General features: G+C 37.4%; 1 protein-coding gene across 4 annotated transcripts in view; it reads left to right on the plus strand.

Annotated features, from left to right (window-relative positions):
* The window catches only part of HNRNPLL (heterogeneous nuclear ribonucleoprotein L like), a 39,758-nt gene that overhangs the window by 1,964 nt on the left and 17,364 nt on the right, over window positions 1-20,430 (plus strand). For 3 of the 4 annotated variants that reach the window (XM_088841532.1, XM_055399481.2, XM_055399480.2), the window contains exons 2-4: window positions 10,740-10,858; window positions 16,881-17,118; window positions 18,538-18,623. In XM_088841532.1, coding sequence (XP_088697658.1) covers window positions 10,740-10,858; window positions 16,881-17,118; window positions 18,538-18,623 — 443 coding nt within the window. The remainder of the gene's footprint in view (window positions 1-10,739; window positions 10,859-16,880; window positions 17,119-18,537; window positions 18,624-20,430) is intronic. The other variant, XM_088841531.1, reaches the window with a different exon arrangement.

Here is a 20,430-nt window from a genome sequence, read left to right on the forward strand (position 1 = left end):
ATGTTGGAATATTATAACTGATATTTAGATACATTGAATCAGCGTATTTCTTTTGCCAAGAGTCTTGGTTGAGTTTTTGTGTGGCAGCGTGAAATGTCTCCCATTGAGTGTCTTGGAAAGATACTTTAAACAGTCTACAAAAAATTGGTTTTAAAACAGATAAAATACTAAGCTTAATTTTAGATGTTGGGAAGAAAATAATGTATAATGATACATTCAAGTGAATTGTATTTAGTAGTGGTAGCTCTGGGCAGGGCTTGGGGAGTCAGAAATCTTAGTATACAATGTGTGACCTTGGTAAAGTCAGTTAACTACTATTCTGAGTTCTCTTTGTAAAATGTGAAAGTTGAACTTCTATACCTGAAGTTGTAATTCAGTGGTTGATCTAATGCAGCTTTTAAATTACCCAGATAGGAACTAATGTATGTAGATTGAGTTATAAATTCAAATTTTAACTGCTTTTTTTTTTCTTAGGAGAGCGTGAATTACTTTTATTTAATAGTAGAGCCAATATTGAACTGTTGAATCTAATAAAGGGTTATTTTTCCTGTTTTTAAATATTTCTCTTCATGTAATTTTGGATACTATTTTGAAATCCTTGCGGCTGTGAAAACCTGTACATAATAAAATTTTACCAGGACAGGAATGCCCTGAATAGCAATTTATTGTCTAGTGCATCATCACTCAGAAGTATGATAATTCATCTAACTGAGAAGGGTTTGACTCCACCTCAGCCTAGCCCCAGAAGACTTCGTGATCAAACTGTTTAGGTAAATGCAGATTAGGGACAATGATGGGAAACCTTTTCAACACTAGCTGGAAGATTGTAAAAGTGTGCAGTAAGACTTTAGAGATTTACATTGTTTGGCTTTTCATGGGTTTTCTTGATTCTTTAATAGTAACTCGGTTTAAAGAGGATGTATTTAAGAAAAAGTTTATACAAATGCTCCTGATTTAAAGATGAATTAGTCATTGTAAATGCTGTTTTTAAGGTGTAAAGAGAAATAAGTTTGTAGTTTGGATATGAGAAATTAAGATGCTCTTCAAATTTGTCTCTTTTGGTGCTTTGAAGAACGAAAGCTCCCAGAGTGTTTTGCATTCTTTGGGCTACATTTTACATAAAGCTTATGGAGGTTCATGCTATGTATTATACAATTACTTTATTCTTGTGGAGTAAGTTGTGTTCTTAAATTTAGCAGGTATGACCTTCAAGATCATATTAATAGTAAATATCTTTATCTGCTTCAGTTCAGTTCAATTGCTCAGTCGTGTCCGACTCTTTGCGACCCCATGAACTGCAGCATGCCAGACCTCCCTGTCCATCACCAACTCCCAGAGTTTACCCAAGCTCATGTCCATTGAGCTGGTAATACCATCCAACCATCTCATCCTCTGTCGTCCCCTTTTCTTCCCACCCTCAGTCTTTCCCAGCATCAGAGTCTTTTCAAATGAATCAGTTCTTCACATCATGTGGCCAAAGTATTGGAGTTTCAGCTTCATCATCAGTCCTTCCAATGAATATTCAGGATTGATTTCCTTTAGGGTGGACTGGTTGGATCTCCTTGCAGTCCAAGGGACTCTCAAGAGTCTTCTCCAACACCACAGTTCAAAAGCATCAGTTCTTTGGCGCTCTGCTTTCTTTATAGTCCAACTCTCACATCCATGCATGACTACTGGAAAAACCATAGCTTTGACTAGACAGACCTTTGTTGGCAAAGTAATGTCTCTGCTTTTTAATATGCTGTCTAGGTTGGTCATAACTTTCCTTCCAAGAAGAATTAATTTCATGGCTGCAGTCACCATCTCTAGTGATTTTGGAGCCCCCCAAAAAACTTTTCAGAAAGCAGCTTGATTTCAGAATGTTAGCTCTTCACTTGGCAAAACCAATTGAAGAATTGAATTGGGAGGTTACTTAGAAAAAATTCTGCTTTTATAAAGATTGATATCAATAAAAATTTATGGAGTACTAATTCACTTTAAGAGACTTAAGTTTTTCATTTATTCTGCTAGTGATGAAAAAGACAAATCAAAAATTGTTAAAGTGATTGATGATGAGGTGAAAGTTAAAGTTTCTCGACTTTTAATAAATAGACCTGTAAGATGGCAAAATGCCAAGATAAAAATAAGGATCCAGGATTTCCAAACAGAATATTCTGTCTGCCTTACATAGTGAATCTCATTTGAATTTAAGACACACTATTAACCTTTAATATCTGAATTACAGTGATGATAGGACTACTGTGATGGCTTACTGGGATGAATATAGAATGGGAGATGGGGTGAAGTCACTTCGTTAGCTCCCACAGGAAGAGTTTAGACTGTGGCAGTGAGCATAGTAATTATACTCTGGAGAATAAAACAGTTCAAGGATGTGTACCTCAGAGGTAAGTGCCAGAGCCTTGAGGCTTCTGTAACAGTGATGTCCTGTGTTTTATTTAACTAAGCCACTGCAGTAGAGTGAGAATTTTAGGTTTAGTTTTGGGAAGTAAATGAAAAGTAGTAGGTTCTGGGACTTCCCTGGCGGTCCAGTGGCTTGTGCTTCCACTGCAAGGAGCTGGGGTTCAGTCCTTGGTCAGGGAACTAAAATCCCGTGTGTCAGGCAGCAGAGCCCCCCACTCCAAAAAAATTAGTAGGTTTTACTGCCTTTTGGTTTTAACAAGTGACTGTTTTTTCATGTTAGTACATAAAAGTGAAAAGTGTTATTAAGAGAGTTGTAAGCCCAACCAAAGCAGGTGTCTTGGCTCCGCTGCCAGCATGCTTTGTGACTTATTCTCTTTGGAACTCAACTTGCTACCTATCACATGAGATGGTTGGATTAGATGATCACTGTGATCTCTCAGCTCATTACAAAAATAATACTTGAGCCCTATCATGTGCTAGGTGCTGTTCTTGGTGATGGGGATATGATAGTTTAAAAAATTCCATATTTAAAAATGTGTGATTCTACATCATTTAGCACTTTATTTTCCCTCTGTGAAATTGAATACAGCTTTCAAAGCTTGCAGTTGGAGACATAGCACCAACTCAGGTGAGCTTAAATATAAAGGGGGCAGGTATAGGGAGTTTATTGGTCCATATAACTGAATGCCAAGTTATGGCACTAGTTTTAGACATTTCGTGATCTAGGGGTTTAGATGAAGTCATAGGGACTAGATTCTGTCTCTTTCCATGTTTCAGCTCTGTGACTCTGCGATTCCATAGACTGTAGCCTACCAGACTCCTCCGTCCATGGCATTTTCCAGGCAAGAGTACTGGAGTCGGTTGCCATTTCCTTCTCTAGGGGATCTTCCCGAACCGGGAATCAAACCCAGGTCTGCTGCATTGCGGGCAGATGCTTTACCCTCTGAGCCACCAGGGAAGCCCCTGTATCCTCTATGTAATGATAAAGTTAGGCCTACATTGTTTTCGCTAGCAAATAAAGAGAACACAGGCTGTCCCTCAATGTCTGTAACCATCCCCTCTGATAAACCATTTTTTAAATATTTCCCTACTCCTAACGAGTCACTGGACTACTTCTGAAGTTGGGAAGTTATGACTGTGTGAGTGAGAATACCAGTGGAATAATGTGGGACTGAGGTGTTTTTGTTTGCTTGTTTTTGTGTTTAACCAAAAGGAGGAGGAGAGGGTTTTGGGTAGACAAAACCATAGGATTTCTACCACATGAGCAAAAAGATAGATTATTTTTTTAAAGTTATTTGAATTATATGACTCTTCATTTTTAATCTTTGTTATATGATCAAATGTACCTTAAAACTTTGAATTGGAAAATTAAAGGACTTCCTGTATTTGGGAAATCTGCTCTATTGTAAGGAAAGAAAAGACCAAGTGATGTGATTGTTTGACTTGAAGACCATGTACTAGTTAACTCTAAGCATAACATAAGTTAAAAGAAAATACTTGCATCTGTCCCTTGAAACTGGTTGGTCCTTCACCTATGTGAAGTATCCGGAGTAAAAGGGGGGAATAATCTTAAATATCTAGAAATCTGTACTCATTTCTTGGTAATGCTTTAATAAATTCTAATGTATCCAGAAAACAATTACCAGAATAGAGAATATACTCAAGATCATAATCATAAGAGGAATGACAAGAATCTGGAGAATATTTAGCCTGAAAGGTAAACTTCAGTGTGATTTCAGAAATCATTACAAATAGAAAGATTATGTAAAAGAGGGAAATGAAGATAAGGATGGGGGTGGCAGTGATTAATATTTATTGAGCTTTTGTTCAATAACTACATCTGGCACCATGCTCAACATTTTGTACTTGTCCTTTTTATTTGTTGTAATTTTAAGTGATGAGGGTTTTGTTTTCTTATTTTTTTACAAGTGAAACTGAGGTTCAGAAGGGTTAAGTAAGTAGTGTAAGATCACAAAGCCTATAAATGTCCAAAGATTCAAACACTGGTCTGACTTCACAGGCCATTTTGTATAGGAAGTTACAGGGAGACAGATTTAGATGCATATTATGAAGAACTTTCTAAAAATGTAATAGTCTCACAAGGTTTTTCCCTGTCATTGAGGGTGTTTAAGGAGAGGCTTATAATCATCACTTGCAGTGGTTCTGTGCATATTTGGTTTTGGAGGATGAATTACTCAATTTGAGGTTCATTTTTAATCCTATTTAGGAGGACAGAGAATGTTGTTTGGTGTTGCACATGTGTTATGCATGGAAATGTTGGGAAAGCGAAAAAAGCCTGAAGACATTGTGCATTGCCTTTATGAGTTTACAGTTTCACTGTATCGAGAAATGTTAGTGGACCCTTCTCATTTCTGGCATTGTGGAAGCATCATTTGTACTCTACAGAGCTTCCCTTCTCTGGTTTTCAATCAGCAATAGTCAAAATTAGCACTCAAGGTTGATATTATTGGAGTTTGTCTTTGAGGTAGCCTTTAAAGAGGGGCTGGGTGTTTGTAACTGGTCTGTAGCTTGCTGTGAGGACCAAAAAATGCCTCGATATTCACACAGTTTACCTAAAGAAGGGATTCAGTGATTAAAAAAGAAAACAAGCACATGTAAATTGAAGGCATGCCTCCATTTGCTGGGTTCTTATTTAGAATATTGTTTCTAGTCTGATAAATAGTAGATATAAATAGACCAGGAGAGAGCCTAGATAACTAAACATTTGAAGTGGACAGAATGAGCTTCTATATGAGAAACTCTTTAAGCTTTAGAAGACATAGTCAAAGTATTAATATGTGGATGGGGTAAACAGTACTGACTTATTCACCAATTTAAGATTCAGATGCATAGTATGATGCTTAAAGGAAGTATTTTTAGGGTAGCAAAAGAAGGTCTGAAGGTGATTTCAGATTTACCACCAGTATATAGTATAAAGTGTTGATTTAAGAAAAATGTTAGTATTTGGGGGGGAGATGAGGAGTATAGTGAAAATATAGTTTGAAAAGATATTTTTAATACATCAGTTTTATTTTTTCTTTCTTTCTTTTTTAAATAAACTACAGAAAGGATAAGAAACTTTTAAGTTCAAGAAAAGGGTACTAATTTAGAGAAATGTCAAGGTAGGTAAACTCATGAAAGGTAGAGTCATTGAGTGGGAATAAGGGACATATATAGGGGTTATGGGATATGTTCTCAGCCTTGAGGTCAGATATCTCAGGTATAATTATCATATCTGCCTCTAAATACCATATTGATTGCTTTTAACATCTTTCATAATTTAAAGAATGACTTAAATTTTGATATGTTTCACTTAGGAAATATAAGTGTATAATAATAAAATCAAATCTTCTGAGAGATTTAAAAAGTGGTCCTATAGTCCATTTCTTTGTAAGAAGACCAGTTTGAAAAATACTCACTTTTTATGAGTTTATTTTCCAGATACTCGTTATCTGTGTTGGGAAGGGAGGTAGGAAGAAGAGATGTGTTCAACTAATTTGGTAGTGTTATTAAAGTAGGTGTTGAGTTAATGAACATTTTTTATATTGTTCTTCATACTTTTTTGTAGGTTTTAAATGTTCAGTCACTCAGTCATGTCCGACTCTTTTGTAACCCCTTGGACTGGAGCCTAGCAGGCTCCTCTGTCCGTGGGATTTCCTAGGCAATAATATTGGAATGGGCTGCCATTTCTTTGTCCAGGGAATCTTTTCCACCCAGGGATCGAACCCATGTCTCCTGCAATAGCAGGTGAATTCTTTACCACTGAGCCACCTGGGAATACAAGAATTTCCCAACTTTTAAAAAAGTGCAAAATGTTTAATTACATATGTCCTTCTTCTAGATTTAGCAGTTTTTAACATTTTACCCGTTGGGATTCTCTCTCTATATACATACTTTTTTCCCCTATACTATTTGAAAGTAAATTGCAGATATCATGATCAGTTCAGTTCAGTCGCTCAGTCGTGTCCGACTCTGCAACCCTGTGAACCGCAGCACACCAGGCCTCCCTGTCCATCACCAACTCCCAAAGTCCCCCCAAACCTGTGTCCATTGAGTTGGTGATGCCATCCAACCATCTTATCCTCTGTTGTCCCCTTCTCCTCCTGCCCTCAGTCTTTCCCAGCATCAGGGTCTTTTCCAGTGAGTCAACTCTTCTCATCAGGTGGCCAAAGTATTGGAGTTTCAGCTTCAACATCAGTCCTTCCAATGAACACCCAGGACTGATATCCTTTAGGATGGACTGGTTAGATCAGCTTGCAGTCCAAGGGACTCTCAAGAGTCTTCTCCAACACCACAGTTCAAAAGCATCAGTTCTTCTGTGCTCAGCTTTCTTCACAGTCCAACTCTCACATCCATACGTGACCACTGGAAAAACCATAGCCTTGACTCAACGGACCTTGTTGACAAAAAAAAAAAAGAAAACATCCAAGAAATTTAAAAAAAAAGTAATGTCTCTGCTTTTCAATATGCTGTCTAGGTTGGTCATAACTTTGCTTCCAAGGAGTAAGCGTCTTTTAATTTTATTGCTGCAGTCACCATCTGCAGTGATTTTGGAGCCCCCAAAAATAAAGTCTGCCACTGTTTCCCCATCTATTTCCCATGAAGTGATGGGAACAGATGCCATGATCTTTGTTTTCTGAATGTTGAGCTTTAAGCCAACTTTTTCACTCTCCTCTTTCACTTTCATCAAGAGGCTCTTTAGTTCTTCACTTTCTGCCATAAGGGTGGTGTCATCTGCATACCTGAGGTTATTGGTATTTCTCACGGCAGTCTTGATTCCAGCTTGTGCTTCATCCAGCCCAGCATTTCTCATGATGTACCCTGCATATAAGTTAAATAAGCAGGGTGACAATATACAGCCTTGATGTACTCCTTTTCCTATTTGGAACCAGTCTGTTGTTCCATGTCCAGTTCTAACTGTTGCTTCCTGACCTGCATACAGGTTTCTCAAGAGGCAGGTCAGGTGGTCTGCTATTCCCATCTCTTTCAGAATGTTCCACAGTTTACTGTGATCCACACAGTCAAAGGCTTTGGCATAGTCAATGAAGCAGAAATAGATGTTTTTCTGGAACTCTCTTGAGCTTTCCATGATCCAGCGTATGTTGGCAGTTTGATCTCTGGTTCCTCTGCCTTTTCTAAAACCAGCTTGAACATCTGAAGTTCACGGTTCATGTATTGCTCAAGCCTAGCTTGGAGAATTTTATGATAGTTCATCCTTAAATACCACAGCTTTCCTAAGAATAAGGATATGCTTTTCATATAGTCATTACCATCATAATGGTACCTTAGACAATCAGTGGCTTCCCGGATAGCTTGGTTGGTCAAGAATCCTTCTGCAATGCAGGAGACCCCTGTTTGATTCCTGGGTTGGGAAGATCCTCTGGAGAAGGGATAGGCTACCAACTCCAGTATTCTTGGGCTTCCTTTGTGGCTCAGCTGGTAAAGAATCCTCCTGCAATGCAGGAGACCTGGGTTTGATCCCTGGGTTGGGATGATCCCGTGGAGAAGGGAAAGGCTACCCACTCCAGTATTCCGGCCTGGAGAATTCCATGGGCTGTATAGTCCATGGGGTCAGAGAGTCGGACACGACTGAGCAACTTCCGCTTCTACTTTTCAGACAATCAGTACTTCCATTATTTAATATCCTGTCTATAATTCAGTTTCTCCAGTTTTCCTTAAGATGACTTTTATTTATTTTTTCTAAGATGACTTTTATAGCAGTTTTTATCTATTATAAAATGAAACCTCACATATTGCATTTGGTTGTCTGTCTTTACTCTTCAATCTGAAGTCTTCCTTCCACTAATTTTTGATACTTTTTGAAGAGCCCAGACCAGTAGAGTTTTATTTTACACTTTCACCTTTGCCAGCTCATTTCTAAGGATCAAAGGAGATAGCTATCTTATTTCTTGTAGTTTATTGTTGTCTAATTATTTTTAGAGTAAAACTTGTTATTTATATTTTGTGTTGTCTTTAAATTAGATTTTTAGGTATTATTTAGAGCTTCCTTCCTGAATTATTGTCATCCAGTAGTATTTAAGAGCTTAATGATGATAATGTTCATTTGGTTGTTGAGTTTCACCGAGACAGTCTCATTTGTTTAGACTGCTAATAGAATGTTGGCATACATAGGGTGCAATTAAATTGATTCATTTCAGACTTAGTGGCACGTGATGAATATCTGTTTTACCTTAGAAAAGACTCAGCATAAGCAATTCAAATGAAATTCCAAGGACTGAATTAATATTTTCAAAGTACTCAATTTTGACAAGAGTGTCAGAGTAATCTCATGATTACTTAGATACTTAAATTAGATCTTTAGATTCTGACATTTTTAATTAGCTGGGCACTAGACTGTTACAGTATTTTCTAACAGCCTTTATAATAAAGCAAAGTTGGTGGTCTTTAAAAATAGGCATCAGTTCAGTTCGGTTCAGTTGCTCAGTCGTGTCCGACTCTTTGCGACCCCATGAATAAAGGGATTTAATTTTCTTAAAATGATTCTTAAGTTTTAATGGTAAAACGTGCTCTTTTAGATTAGAAGGAGAAACCTTTCTTGCCGTTTGTAGGAGAAAAACCTTTTCCTTTAATAGATTTTTTGGTTATATATATGAATTGTACATGGGTTTCATTCCTTTCATTTTAAAAACTTTTCAATTAGAATATAGTTTATGTATAATATGTTGGCTTCAGGTTTACTGCATAGTGAATTGACTTTGCATACATTGTGAAATGATCACCATAATAAATCTAGTAACCATCAGTCCCTTACAAATTTATTATAATATTACTGGCCATATTTTTTATGCTGTATATTATATCCCATGGCTTATTTATTTTATACCTGGAGGTTTGTACCTTTTAATCCCCTTCACCTGTTTCACACTCCTCCCCTCCCAACATCCATTTGTTCTCTGTAACTGTGAGTCTGTTTTTGTTTTGTTTTGCTTGTAGGTTCGTATTGTTTTTTAAATTCCACGTAATACTCTTGAGCTCCATTCATGTTGTCTCAAATAGCAAGATTTTTTTTTTTTTGCTGAGACTTGGGGCATGTGGAATCTTAGTTCCCTGACCACGGATCCAACCTGCGCCCTTGCAGTGGAATCACTGAGTCTTAACCACTGGATTGGCAGAGAAGACCCCAAATTTCATTTTTATGGCTGAATAATATTCTATTGTATGTATATATATATATATACACACACGTCACATCTTCTTTATCCATTCATCTGTTGATGGACACTTAGGTTTCTATGGAGGTCATTTCTGAAGTGATAGAAGAGTGGTGCCCAGTGGCTAGTTGTATATATAAATCTTTGACTTACTGGAACTTCAATAAGTAAATAAGGGGTATTTTCATTTTCAAGCTAATTCTCCTACATGGTCCCTTTTAAAATAATAAGACTATATATTTTAAAGCTTCTTGCTGGGCATACTCAAAGATACACAGTATTTCACAGAAGCCCAGGAAAGCTTGTGTTTTTTGTTTGTTTTTGGCTGTGCCTGTGCAGCTTGTGGGATCTTAATTCCCTGACCAGGCCCTGGCAGTGAAAGCACCCAGTTCTAACTACTGGATCAATAGGGAATTTACAAGGCTTGTATTTTTGAGTACTCCTTGTTCAGCAGGAGATGGTTGTTGTTGTCGTTCAGTTAATGAGTCGTATCCTACTCTTTGCGACCGCATGGACTGCAGCCCACCAGGCTTCCCTGTCCTTTACCATCTTCCGGAGCTTGCTCAAACTCATGTCCATTGAGTCGGTGATGCCATCCAACCGTCTCATCCTCTGTCCTCTCCTTCTCCTGCCTTCAGTCTTTCCCAGCATCAGGGTCTTTTGTTATGTGTAGGCTCTTCGCATCAGGTAGCCAAAGTATTGAAGCTTCAACTTCTGTATCAGTCCTTCCAATGAATATTCAGGGTCGATTTCCTTTAGGATTGACTGGTTTGATCTCCTTGCAGTCCAGGGAACTCTCAAGAGTCTGCTCCAACACTACAGTTCAAAAGCATCAGTTCCTGGGCGCTCAGCCTTCTTTATGGTCCAGTTCTCACATCCATACTGGTACTTCAGCAAAGATGGTACCTTGTATAAATTTGTCAAGTGTACTGAGTAACTTCAAGTTATGGTGGAACTAGATAATCAGTTAAACAAGGTCAAAAGATGATATTAATCTATATTGCAGGAAAAATAGAGTGTATACCCTTATATTAATTGGGACTTGTGTTCGTTTTTTGTGATTGCAGTTTGATTTGGGATTTTTATTTGTTTGCTTTTTAATGCAGAGTTGGATTTACTAAAAGATGCAATTTAGACTTTTAACTAGAAATTATTTTATCTTGCTAGGAGGCAGGTGGAAGTCATCATAAAGTTTCTGTTTCACCTGTTGTCCATGTTCGAGGACTCTGTGAATCTGTGGTGGAAGCAGACCTTGTGGAGGCCCTGGAAAAATTTGGGACAATATGGTAAGGCCAATAGGGACTTCATATAGATTGTGAAAACAGTACAGTAGAACAGACTTTGTTTTCTTGCTTCAAGCCTTGATGCTTAGCCATAGAATATATTGTTTGCCTATAACTGTATTTCTTTGAAACTTTCTGAGTCGTTCTTAGATTAATTTTTAATTTTAATTCTTCTGAGGTGAATTTTTGTGGATCATGATCCCATTTCACTCCTCAACCAGATTGTGTGTAACCTTGATTATTGCATCTTTCATTTGATTTTCAAATGAATCCATGATTCCTTCTTAAATACTGTTTTAAGCCATTGAGTTAATTAATTATGCCCTTTATCTTCAGAGTTTCAAATAGTGGTAATTAAGTACTGTTTTTTTGTTTGTTTGTTTTAGTTTGTTTTGAACTATTTAGGATTTAATTGGCAATGAAAAGTGGATAGACCAGGGGTAGGCATTATTTGCTTAGTGTGAGTTGCTGTGATGTCATGAATGGTCAGTGTTTTAGCTTATCTTCCTTTTGTGTTTTGTATTCACTCATGCTCTTCCTTTACAGCTCGTGTATACTTAAGAATACTGACTTACATGAAAAATGTGATTTGAAAAATGAATATGCTGCCAAAAATAGACACTTAAAAAAGTTCTTTCTAAATTGAAATATGCTTGGCTGTTCTTTTCTTAGTATGGATAATATAGCATTTTTTACTTTTTTTCCATTGATGAATACATTTGGGGTTTTTGTTATAGGCAACAGAGACTATACAGACTAAGTCATAATATATAAACAGGAGAGAAATTTCAATATATTTGCTGAGATCATTTGACTGCTTCAATTATAAAAATTTATGTGGTGTTTTGAGTACTGAAAGAAGGTGGTGAGGGAGAGATTAGAGATTCCAACAGAGAGGAATCATTTCTGCAAAGGAGCATTAGTAGTGTTAGGTGATACTTTCCATCATGGCATCTTCTTAATTTCTTTGGTGACCTCATTAAGAGGTGGATGACTTCAGTCAGTTCAGTTCAGTCGCTCAGTCGTGTCCAACTCTTTGCGACACCATGAATCACAGCACACCAGGCCTTCCTGTCCATCACCAACTCCCGGAGTTCATTCAAACTTATGTCCATAGAGTCGGTGATGCCATCCAGCCATCGATATTCTCTGTCGTCCCCGTCTCCTCCCACCCCCAATCCCTCCCAGCATCAGAGTCTATTCCATTGAGTCAACTCGTCGCATGAGGTGGCCAAAGTATTGGAGTTTCAGCTTTAGCATCAGTCCTTCCAATGAACACCCAGGACTGATCTCCTTTAGAATGGACTGGTTGGATCTCCTTGCAGTCCAAGGGACTCTCAAGAGTCTTCTCCAGCACCACAGTTCAAAAGCATCAATTCTTCGGCAATCAGCTTTCTTCACAGTCAACTCTCACATCCATACATGACCACGGGAATAACCATAGCCTTGAGTAGACGGACCTTGGTTGGCAAAGTAATGTCTCTGCTTTTTAATATGCTGTCTAGGTTAGTCATAACTTTCCTTCCAAGAAGTAAGCGTCTTTTAATTTCATGGCTGCAATCAGCATCCGCAGTGATTTTGGAGCCCAAAAAAATAAAGTCTGACACTGTTTCCACTGTTTCCCCAGCTATTGAAAAACCACATGGGCATAAATAAAAGTCCATTTCTTGAAGTATCACTAAGATGACTATCTGTTCAGTCGCTCAGTCGTGTCCGACTCTTTGCAACCCCGTGAACTGTAGCCTACCAGGCTTCTCCATTCATGGGATTTTCGAGGCAAGAATACTGGAGTGGGTTACCATTTCCTTCTCCAGGGGATCTTCCTGACCCAGGGATCGAACCCGGGTCTCCCACATTGGAGGCAGACGCGTTAACCTCTGAGCCACCAGGGAAGCCCTACCAAAGTATAAAACCCATTGCAGTCCCAATCTGACTAACCTTTAACCTCAGAGATGTTCTTGTAGCTAGAGCTCCATCTACCTTCTGAACTTTTGATTCCTAGCGAGGCTAGGCACTTTCCTGACTACCAATCCAAGTTTGGGACCTAAGTCACAGTACACAGTAACAGCATAGATCACAAGTCCCTTGAAAGTCTATCATTCAATAGATTAGGTTAATACTTCTAATTCCCAAGGAGTTATGAAATGGTCAAAGAGACCGAAAAGTTTGACCGAGAAAGGAGAGTTCGGTCCACACACTTTGCCCATTTCTGGTCGGTTCCCCAAAGGAGACATTGGGTGCCTCTTGGCATCGGCAGGTCGGTATAAACCCCCGACAGGTTTCTGCCCTAAGCCATATGAGATCACCGTGGAACCGCAGAGCAGGGCTCATCACTTGCTTCACGCAGGGCATGTCATTCATTCAAGCAAGCACACTGTAGAGTTAGTGCAGTACAGCAGAAAACGTGCCTGCTAGGAGAACAAAGTACTAGAGCTCCAAGCATCCTTACCTTGTCCTGAAGAATCCGGGACGAGCCCCCAAGATGAAAGGTTGTTGCGGAATGACACAAAGATACTGGGATCTTGGCCTCCGGAGGAGAAGAATTCAATCTGGGGCCAGAGACGAGGCTTGATCACTCAGAGCTTTTGTATAATAAAGTTGTATTAAGTATAAAGGAGATAGAGAAAGCTTCTGACATAGACATCAGAAGGGGGCAGAAAGAGTACCCTATCACTTCTTAGTCATTTGGAGTGGATATTAGAAGTTAAGTTTGTCTGGAGAGTTGCATAGTATTGAAGCAGCCCCCTTAGATGCAGTATAGACTTGCATGTTGACACTGATGCACCCAGTCACTACTTCCAGGTGGTGTGTTGCCTCATGGAGTTATAAAGAGACTGCATGAGACAGTGAGGTTATCTCTGGATTTTTATTTTCTTCTGTTCTTATGTATTTAGGGCTTTTTAAGTTATTTTTTTACAGCCAAGATATACTGACGCATTGTCAGAAAACAAGTTGGTGAGAAAATGAAGTTGGGAACTTTAGGGAAATAATAACTATATTGATATTTTGATGTCAGTTATGACCATGGAACTGGATATTGGGGATTAAAGAAATAGAACTGTTTGTTTAAGGTTGTGATTAATTTGAATTACTTTTGAATGGCTTTGTCAATTTTTAGACTCTGTACTGTTTGATATTTAGTCTCTGGTAATGTGTTCCATATATGAATTTAATTTAGTTAATTTGCATAGTACATGGTTCTGTCCTCAAGATTCGTAGTTATGTGGATAGAACAATCGTGAAATAATTGGAACAAATCAGTGTATAATTAAGAGCTTAATTGGCATAAATATGTACAATAGGAGTTTCAGTTGTGTGAAATGATCTTGAATAAGAGGTATCTACTACCAAAGCTGAAAGAAGTTTGAATAGCCTCCTATGAGGAGTAGGTGTTTGCTTCAAAATGTCACATTTGTTTTTTGTTTGTTGATTTATTTGGTGGTATATGTGAGGGCAAATATAAAGATTATACAGAAACTGCTTGTATTTAAAAGATGAGTCACCAAGTTCAATATATAATTTTATACTTAAAAACTAGATGTATAGGAAAGAAGTTCAGAAGAAACTGTAAGATGTTAAAAATAAGTCAGGATAATTGCTATTTTTTTGTCTTTATTTAATCAAAAGACTATTCAAAAATATATCCTCATAAGTCTCTTTTCCTCCCTTCTCTCTTTCATTAAAGGAATGAATACTAGGTAGTGATTAGTTATACCAGTTTGAATTTTAAAACAAAACTTTTGAGACCTGATTTATGTAGTAAATCTCTTGCTTCCTTTTGTTTTTATTTAAAAATTATAAAGTATGTTTTAAACTATAAGTTGAATACCTGCTGCTGCTGCTAAGTCACTTCAGTTGTGTCCGACTCTGTGTGACCCCACAGACGGAAGACCACCAGGCTCCCCCGTCCCTGGGATTCTCCAGGCAAGAACACTGCAGTGGGTTGCCATTTCCTTCTCCAATGTGTGAAAGTGAAAAGTGAAAGTGAAGTCGCTCAGTCGTGTCCGACCCTTAGCGACCCCACGGACTGCAGCCTACCAGGCTCCTCCATCCATGGGATTTTCTAGGCAATAGTACTGGAGTGGCTTGCCATTGCCTTCTCTGAGTTGAATACCTGCTACTGCTACTGCTGCTAAGTCACTTCAGTCGTGTCCGACTCTGTGTGACCCCATAGACGGCTGCCCACCAGGCTCCTCCGTCCCTGGGATTCTCCAGGCAAGAACACTGGAGTGGGTTGCCATTTCCTCCTCCAATGTGTGAAAGTGAAAAGTGAAAGTGAAGTCGCTCAGTTGTGTCTGACTAGTAGCGACCCCACGGACTGCAGCCTACCAGGCTCCTCCGTCCATGGGATTTTCTAGGCAAGAGTACTGGAGTGGCTTGCTATTGCCTTCTCCGGAGTTGAATACCTACCCTACCATATTTCTTGGACATTTTCCATATTTCTTGGACATTTTATTTTTCTCTCTTTGGTCTTCCAGTCTTTCTCATATTAGTACTTTGAACTTTTTAAATTATGTACCCCAGAATTTAAATGAATTATAAAATGCCTGTGACATTCTAATTTTCCATTCCCTGTCTTTATATGATGCTACTTTCCCTGGGTAACCTGTGTAACATTTAACTCTGTGCTTCTAACTTACTTCTTATTGTAGCTATAGAAAGCATTTTTTTTTTTTACTACAAACAGATAAGTCTATTATAATAGGCCAATAAAGAATTTATTTTTTGAGCCTTTGTGATTTTTCTGTGTTTCCAAAGACCCAAAGGACATTAGTAACATATTTACTTGGTGATACTACTTAGCTTTAAACTAACTTAGATTTGTGAGAGGGAGGATATTTATTATTATTAAATTTCTTTGGCATAGGCCTAATTCTGGTGTTTTCTAGTTTTTTGTATACAAAACTTTAGAACCTCAACTCGGAGTTTGAGTTTCTAAAAGGAATATTCCTCTCCTGAAATTTATATCTTGCATTTATAGTTGGTAAAACTAATCCCAGGCGTTACTGTTTCTGTGTCTTACTCTTCAGTTTTGAATGATGTGGGCTGAAAGCTAGTAAACCTCCTAGACCAAGTATTGTTTGAATACCTGTCATGTGCCACACCGTTTCTAGATGCTGAGGATGTAAAGATGAATGAGGCAAGGCAAACAATTTGTATGCAGGAACTGTAATCTTGACAGCCGTGCTCCCAGTTGTATAAATAAGGAAGCTGAAATTCTTAAGAAATTACATAATTTGCTAGGCTACAAAGTGGTCTGTTTATTACTAAGAAACGTCTTGCCAGTTTTTGAAGTGGAGTTAGTTTCTGGATGCCTGATTGAGAAGCAGTGCTAGTGCTGTCCCTGAGTACCTGACCTCATGTTATTTCTCTGGCCTTCTGCTCTTATAAAAAGCACATTGATTGTTTTTAAAAATATTTTTAAGGCCCTTGTTTCTGTGAATAGAGGACATGGTTCCCTGTTCTTATCCACATGTTCTGATTTCTTGCTAACCTCCCTTCATTTCTAGTTTTTTTTTGACATGTACACACTGCTTTATTTATTTTTGACTGCATTGGATCTTCATTGCTGCATAGGCTTTCTCTAGTTGCAGTGAGTGGGGGCTGTTCTCTAGTTGCAGTACATGGGCTTCTCATTGCAGTGGCTTCTCTTGTTATGGAGCACAGGCCCTAGGTCCACGGGCTTGAATAGTTGTGACTTCTAGATATTTTCTAATGCTGCTTTTAAGTGGCAGCTTGAGGAATAAACTGGATGGGATTATTAGTAACTTATAACAGAATTGTGCTTGAGGAGGGCACGAGGTAGATAAAAGCTTTTAATCACAAGAGGACCTTTCAAACATATACCATCTACCTGGTATACTACAGTTTATTTGGATAATTTAAGAATTTACTAACATTGGGTGTAGGTAGTGAAGACTACTAGCCTGTTTGATTTGAGACATTTTTAATTAAAGTCTGCTTTTACTTGAGAAAAATGTTAAACTTGCTGTATTAAGGTATTCTTTCCCTATCTTCCTTTCAGCTATGTAATGATGATGCCATTTAAAAGGCAGGCTCTGGTGGAATTTGAGAACATAGATAGTGCCAAAGAATGTGTGACGTTTGCTGCAGATGAACCTGTGTACATAGCTGGTCAGCAGGCTTTTTTCAACTATTCTACAAGCAAAAGGATCACTCGGCCAGGAAATACTGATGATCCATCAGGAGGCAACAAAGTTCTTCTGCTGTCAATTCAGAATCCTCTTTATCCAATTACAGTGGTATGTATTTTAGTAAGATAGACTAAATTAAAAGTGATTTTGCAATTTGCCTTGGGTAACTAACCTGTAGTTTTCTTCACTGCCATATAGATATTTGAAAATAGTGGGTTTTAAAAAAAAATTATTAAAAATAATCTTAGTTTTGACTATCAAGTTTAATGAACAAAGACATGGTGAGCACTGAAATTGTAAAAAGGTCAGAAGCACAGTTGTCGTAATTAAATAGACACATTACTTTTATTTACTACTCTCACTGTTAACTCTCTTTCTGATAGTAAAGTATAGGCAGACTTATTGGAAATGATCCAAGAAATCTCTGTCACTCATATGCCAGCACATACATTAAGAGCATCTACTAGGTAGTGACAGAATCCCGTGGTACAGTAAGATGTATTTATCATTATAAACTGTTTAGAGATAGCTTGTTAAAAACTTCTCTTCTTCACTCTTTAAAAAAGTAATGTTAGAATTTTGAAAGGATTCATGTCCTGAACCAGTTGAGTTTTCTACTTTATAATAATCGCATGCTGTTTAATAATAAACTAGTGATAAGGACACTTGATTTTTGTAATGAATAAAATGTCATAATAAGAGGAGCTTCATTTAATATGATTTCTAGTAAGAGTATATGATATTTGAATATAAACTTTTAAAGCATTAGATACTATTTAAATTTAGATAGATACTATGTATCTATGTATTTTTGTGATCTGTATAGACTTATTAATAAACAACATGCATATATTTACAGTATTTGGTGTTTTGGGAAAAAGAATATAACTAGTACAAGTACTCTGATTTGTTTATTATATCCTTTGTTACCTAATGGTGTGGCTCTGTAATGTAGGTACTCAAAAAATTTGAAAGTTGAAGAATTGTTCCTAAGTGGGTATTTAGGGTTCTCTCTTATATTCAGGCATCTTGTTTGGTGAAATTTAACTCTTTATAAATGATCTTCCCTGCGTCTTTTATCTATAGCCATTGTCCTTGAAAAATAAACACTGAGTTGTACTACTCCTACTCTTTAATAAATATTTTTTATTGTAATTTAAGTGATTATAATATTAAACATTTCAGAGTCACTTTTGGGAAAAAATGTACTTGGTTACAGCTTTGGTTTATTAATTGTATTATCAGAGATTCTTTTAGGTACTTAAAAATTTGAGGATTCATTTAGGAGATTATAAGTAATAATGCTTTTCAAATGTTTCATTGGAAGTTCTCTAATGTGAGTATATTGTGTAGGTGAAGAAATAGCTTTAGATTTATTAAAGTGTAGCAGTTTTTAAAAGTTTAATTAGTGCTTAATAGAAATGACATCATGACAGGTTTTTTTTTGTTGTTAAACAAAATAGAGTTTAGCTTTATTGTATTTCTGAATATAAGATGTGATGAAGTCTTGTTTTCTTTCCTTCCTAGGATGTTTTATATACTGTATGCAATCCTGTTGGAAAAGTGCAGCGTATTGTTATATTCAAGAGAAATGGGATACAAGCAATGGTTGAATATCCTTTATTTGTAAATTTTTTATTGATGTGTATGAATGCTGTGTAATATGGGTCTTTTTCCTGCTTAATAATTTTCAGAACAAGTAGTGTTTATTATCCTCTACCATCTAGTTGTCTTAGGTTTAAAAACAAAACTGCAGTACGCACAGAGAATTTTACTATTTTTGATAACTTCTACTGTAAAGTAATCTAGTAATTCAACTTACAGTTTGCTTTGCTTTTTTAATGGGGAAAAAAAACACTGTTTGATTATATGTATACTTGTACCTTTTTGAAATTTATCTCAAATGGACTTTTCTGAATCTCTTTAAAATAGTTTGGAAGTATCAAAACTTTGGAATCAGCAGAATGTTTCTTTCCTTTTTTCATTGAATCTTTTAAATGATCATGATTAATGTAAGACCTGCTTTTCAATGTTAAATTTGTTATACATTGAGTAAAACGAGCAAGCTGTACATATAGTACAATCCCATTAAAAAATAATTTAAAAAAATCTAAAACCCTAACCTATGTGTACATGTGATGGCTCAGATGGTAAAGCGTCTGGCCTGCAATGTGGGATACCCGGGTTTGATCCCTGGGTGAGGAAGATCCTCTGGAGAAGGAAATGGCAACCTACTCCAGTACCCTTGCCCGGAAAATCCCATGGACAGAGGAGCCTGGTATGCTACAGTCCATGGGGTCGCAAAGAGTCAGACATGACCTTGCAACTTCACTATATGCATAGAAAAAAGTAAGGATATATAATGGTAATATGTATATTATGTATATTACTCTGGCAAGGTATTTTTGCTTTTTTTTTTATTATCACTTTTGTGGTTTGATTTTTTTTTTTTTTAAAAAGAAACTTAAAGTAAATTTTTAAAGGCCAGTAAAATGAGGGTAAAGATTATAAACTCAGCCTTCTCAGAAATATATAAAAATCAAGTATTTCTTTTGTTATTATATTGATTCTTTGTAATATTCTTCCACCTTAATTTTTTTGGCCTTGCTGTGTGGCTTGCAGGATCTTAGTTCTTGAACCAGGAATTGAACTTTCACCCTTGGCAGTGAAAGTGTGTATTCCCAATCACTGGACTACCTAACAGAAAATTATCTGTTCTTCCTACTTTAAGAGTACAGTATTTCCTATTTCAAGATAGCAAGCTGTAAAAAGAGAAAGAAGGGTTCTTGGTCTTGCCCAGTTGGCTCAAACCAGCATGGTCTGATCTGGAAACACTGCCTCTATATGTGCTGCCAGTGTTTCCACCAGTATGCAAAAGACGTTGGCTTCATTAAGTTGACTAAGTGAACTTCCTTGAATGGATCATTCAGCACATCTAACTTCAGTTCAGTCGTTCAGTTGTGTCTGATGCTTTGCAGCCCCATGGACTGCAGCATGCAAGGCTTCCCTGTCCATCACCAGTTCCCAGAGCTTGCTCAAACTCATGTCCATCGAGTCGGTGATGCCATCCAACCAACCATCTCATCCTCTGTCGTCCCCTTCTCCTCCTGCCTTCAGTCTTTCCCAGCATCAGAGTCTTTTCCAGTGAGTCAGACATCTAACTTATGCAGAAATAATACTAGCTCTTTGTATATAAAATAAAAGTTTAAAAGCTTCAAGAATCGAAACAAAAAGATAGCAAACTGGCCTTTGATAGAGAATGAGACCATGCTCCATTTTCCCCCTCTCACTCCCCAATTTATAAAGTATTTCTGATGACCTAGAGGGAGAAGGCAGTGGCAAGCCACTCCAGTACTCTTGCCTAGAAAATCCCATGGATGGAGGAACCTGGTAGGCTGCAGTCCATGGGGTCACTCAGTC

The sequence above is a fragment of the Moschus berezovskii genome, chromosome 11, assembly GCF_049115385.1.
Source record: "Moschus berezovskii isolate FMDL1 chromosome 11, NW_MosBer_1.0, whole genome shotgun sequence".
NCBI classification, from domain to species: Eukaryota; Metazoa; Chordata; class Mammalia; order Artiodactyla; family Moschidae; genus Moschus; species Moschus berezovskii.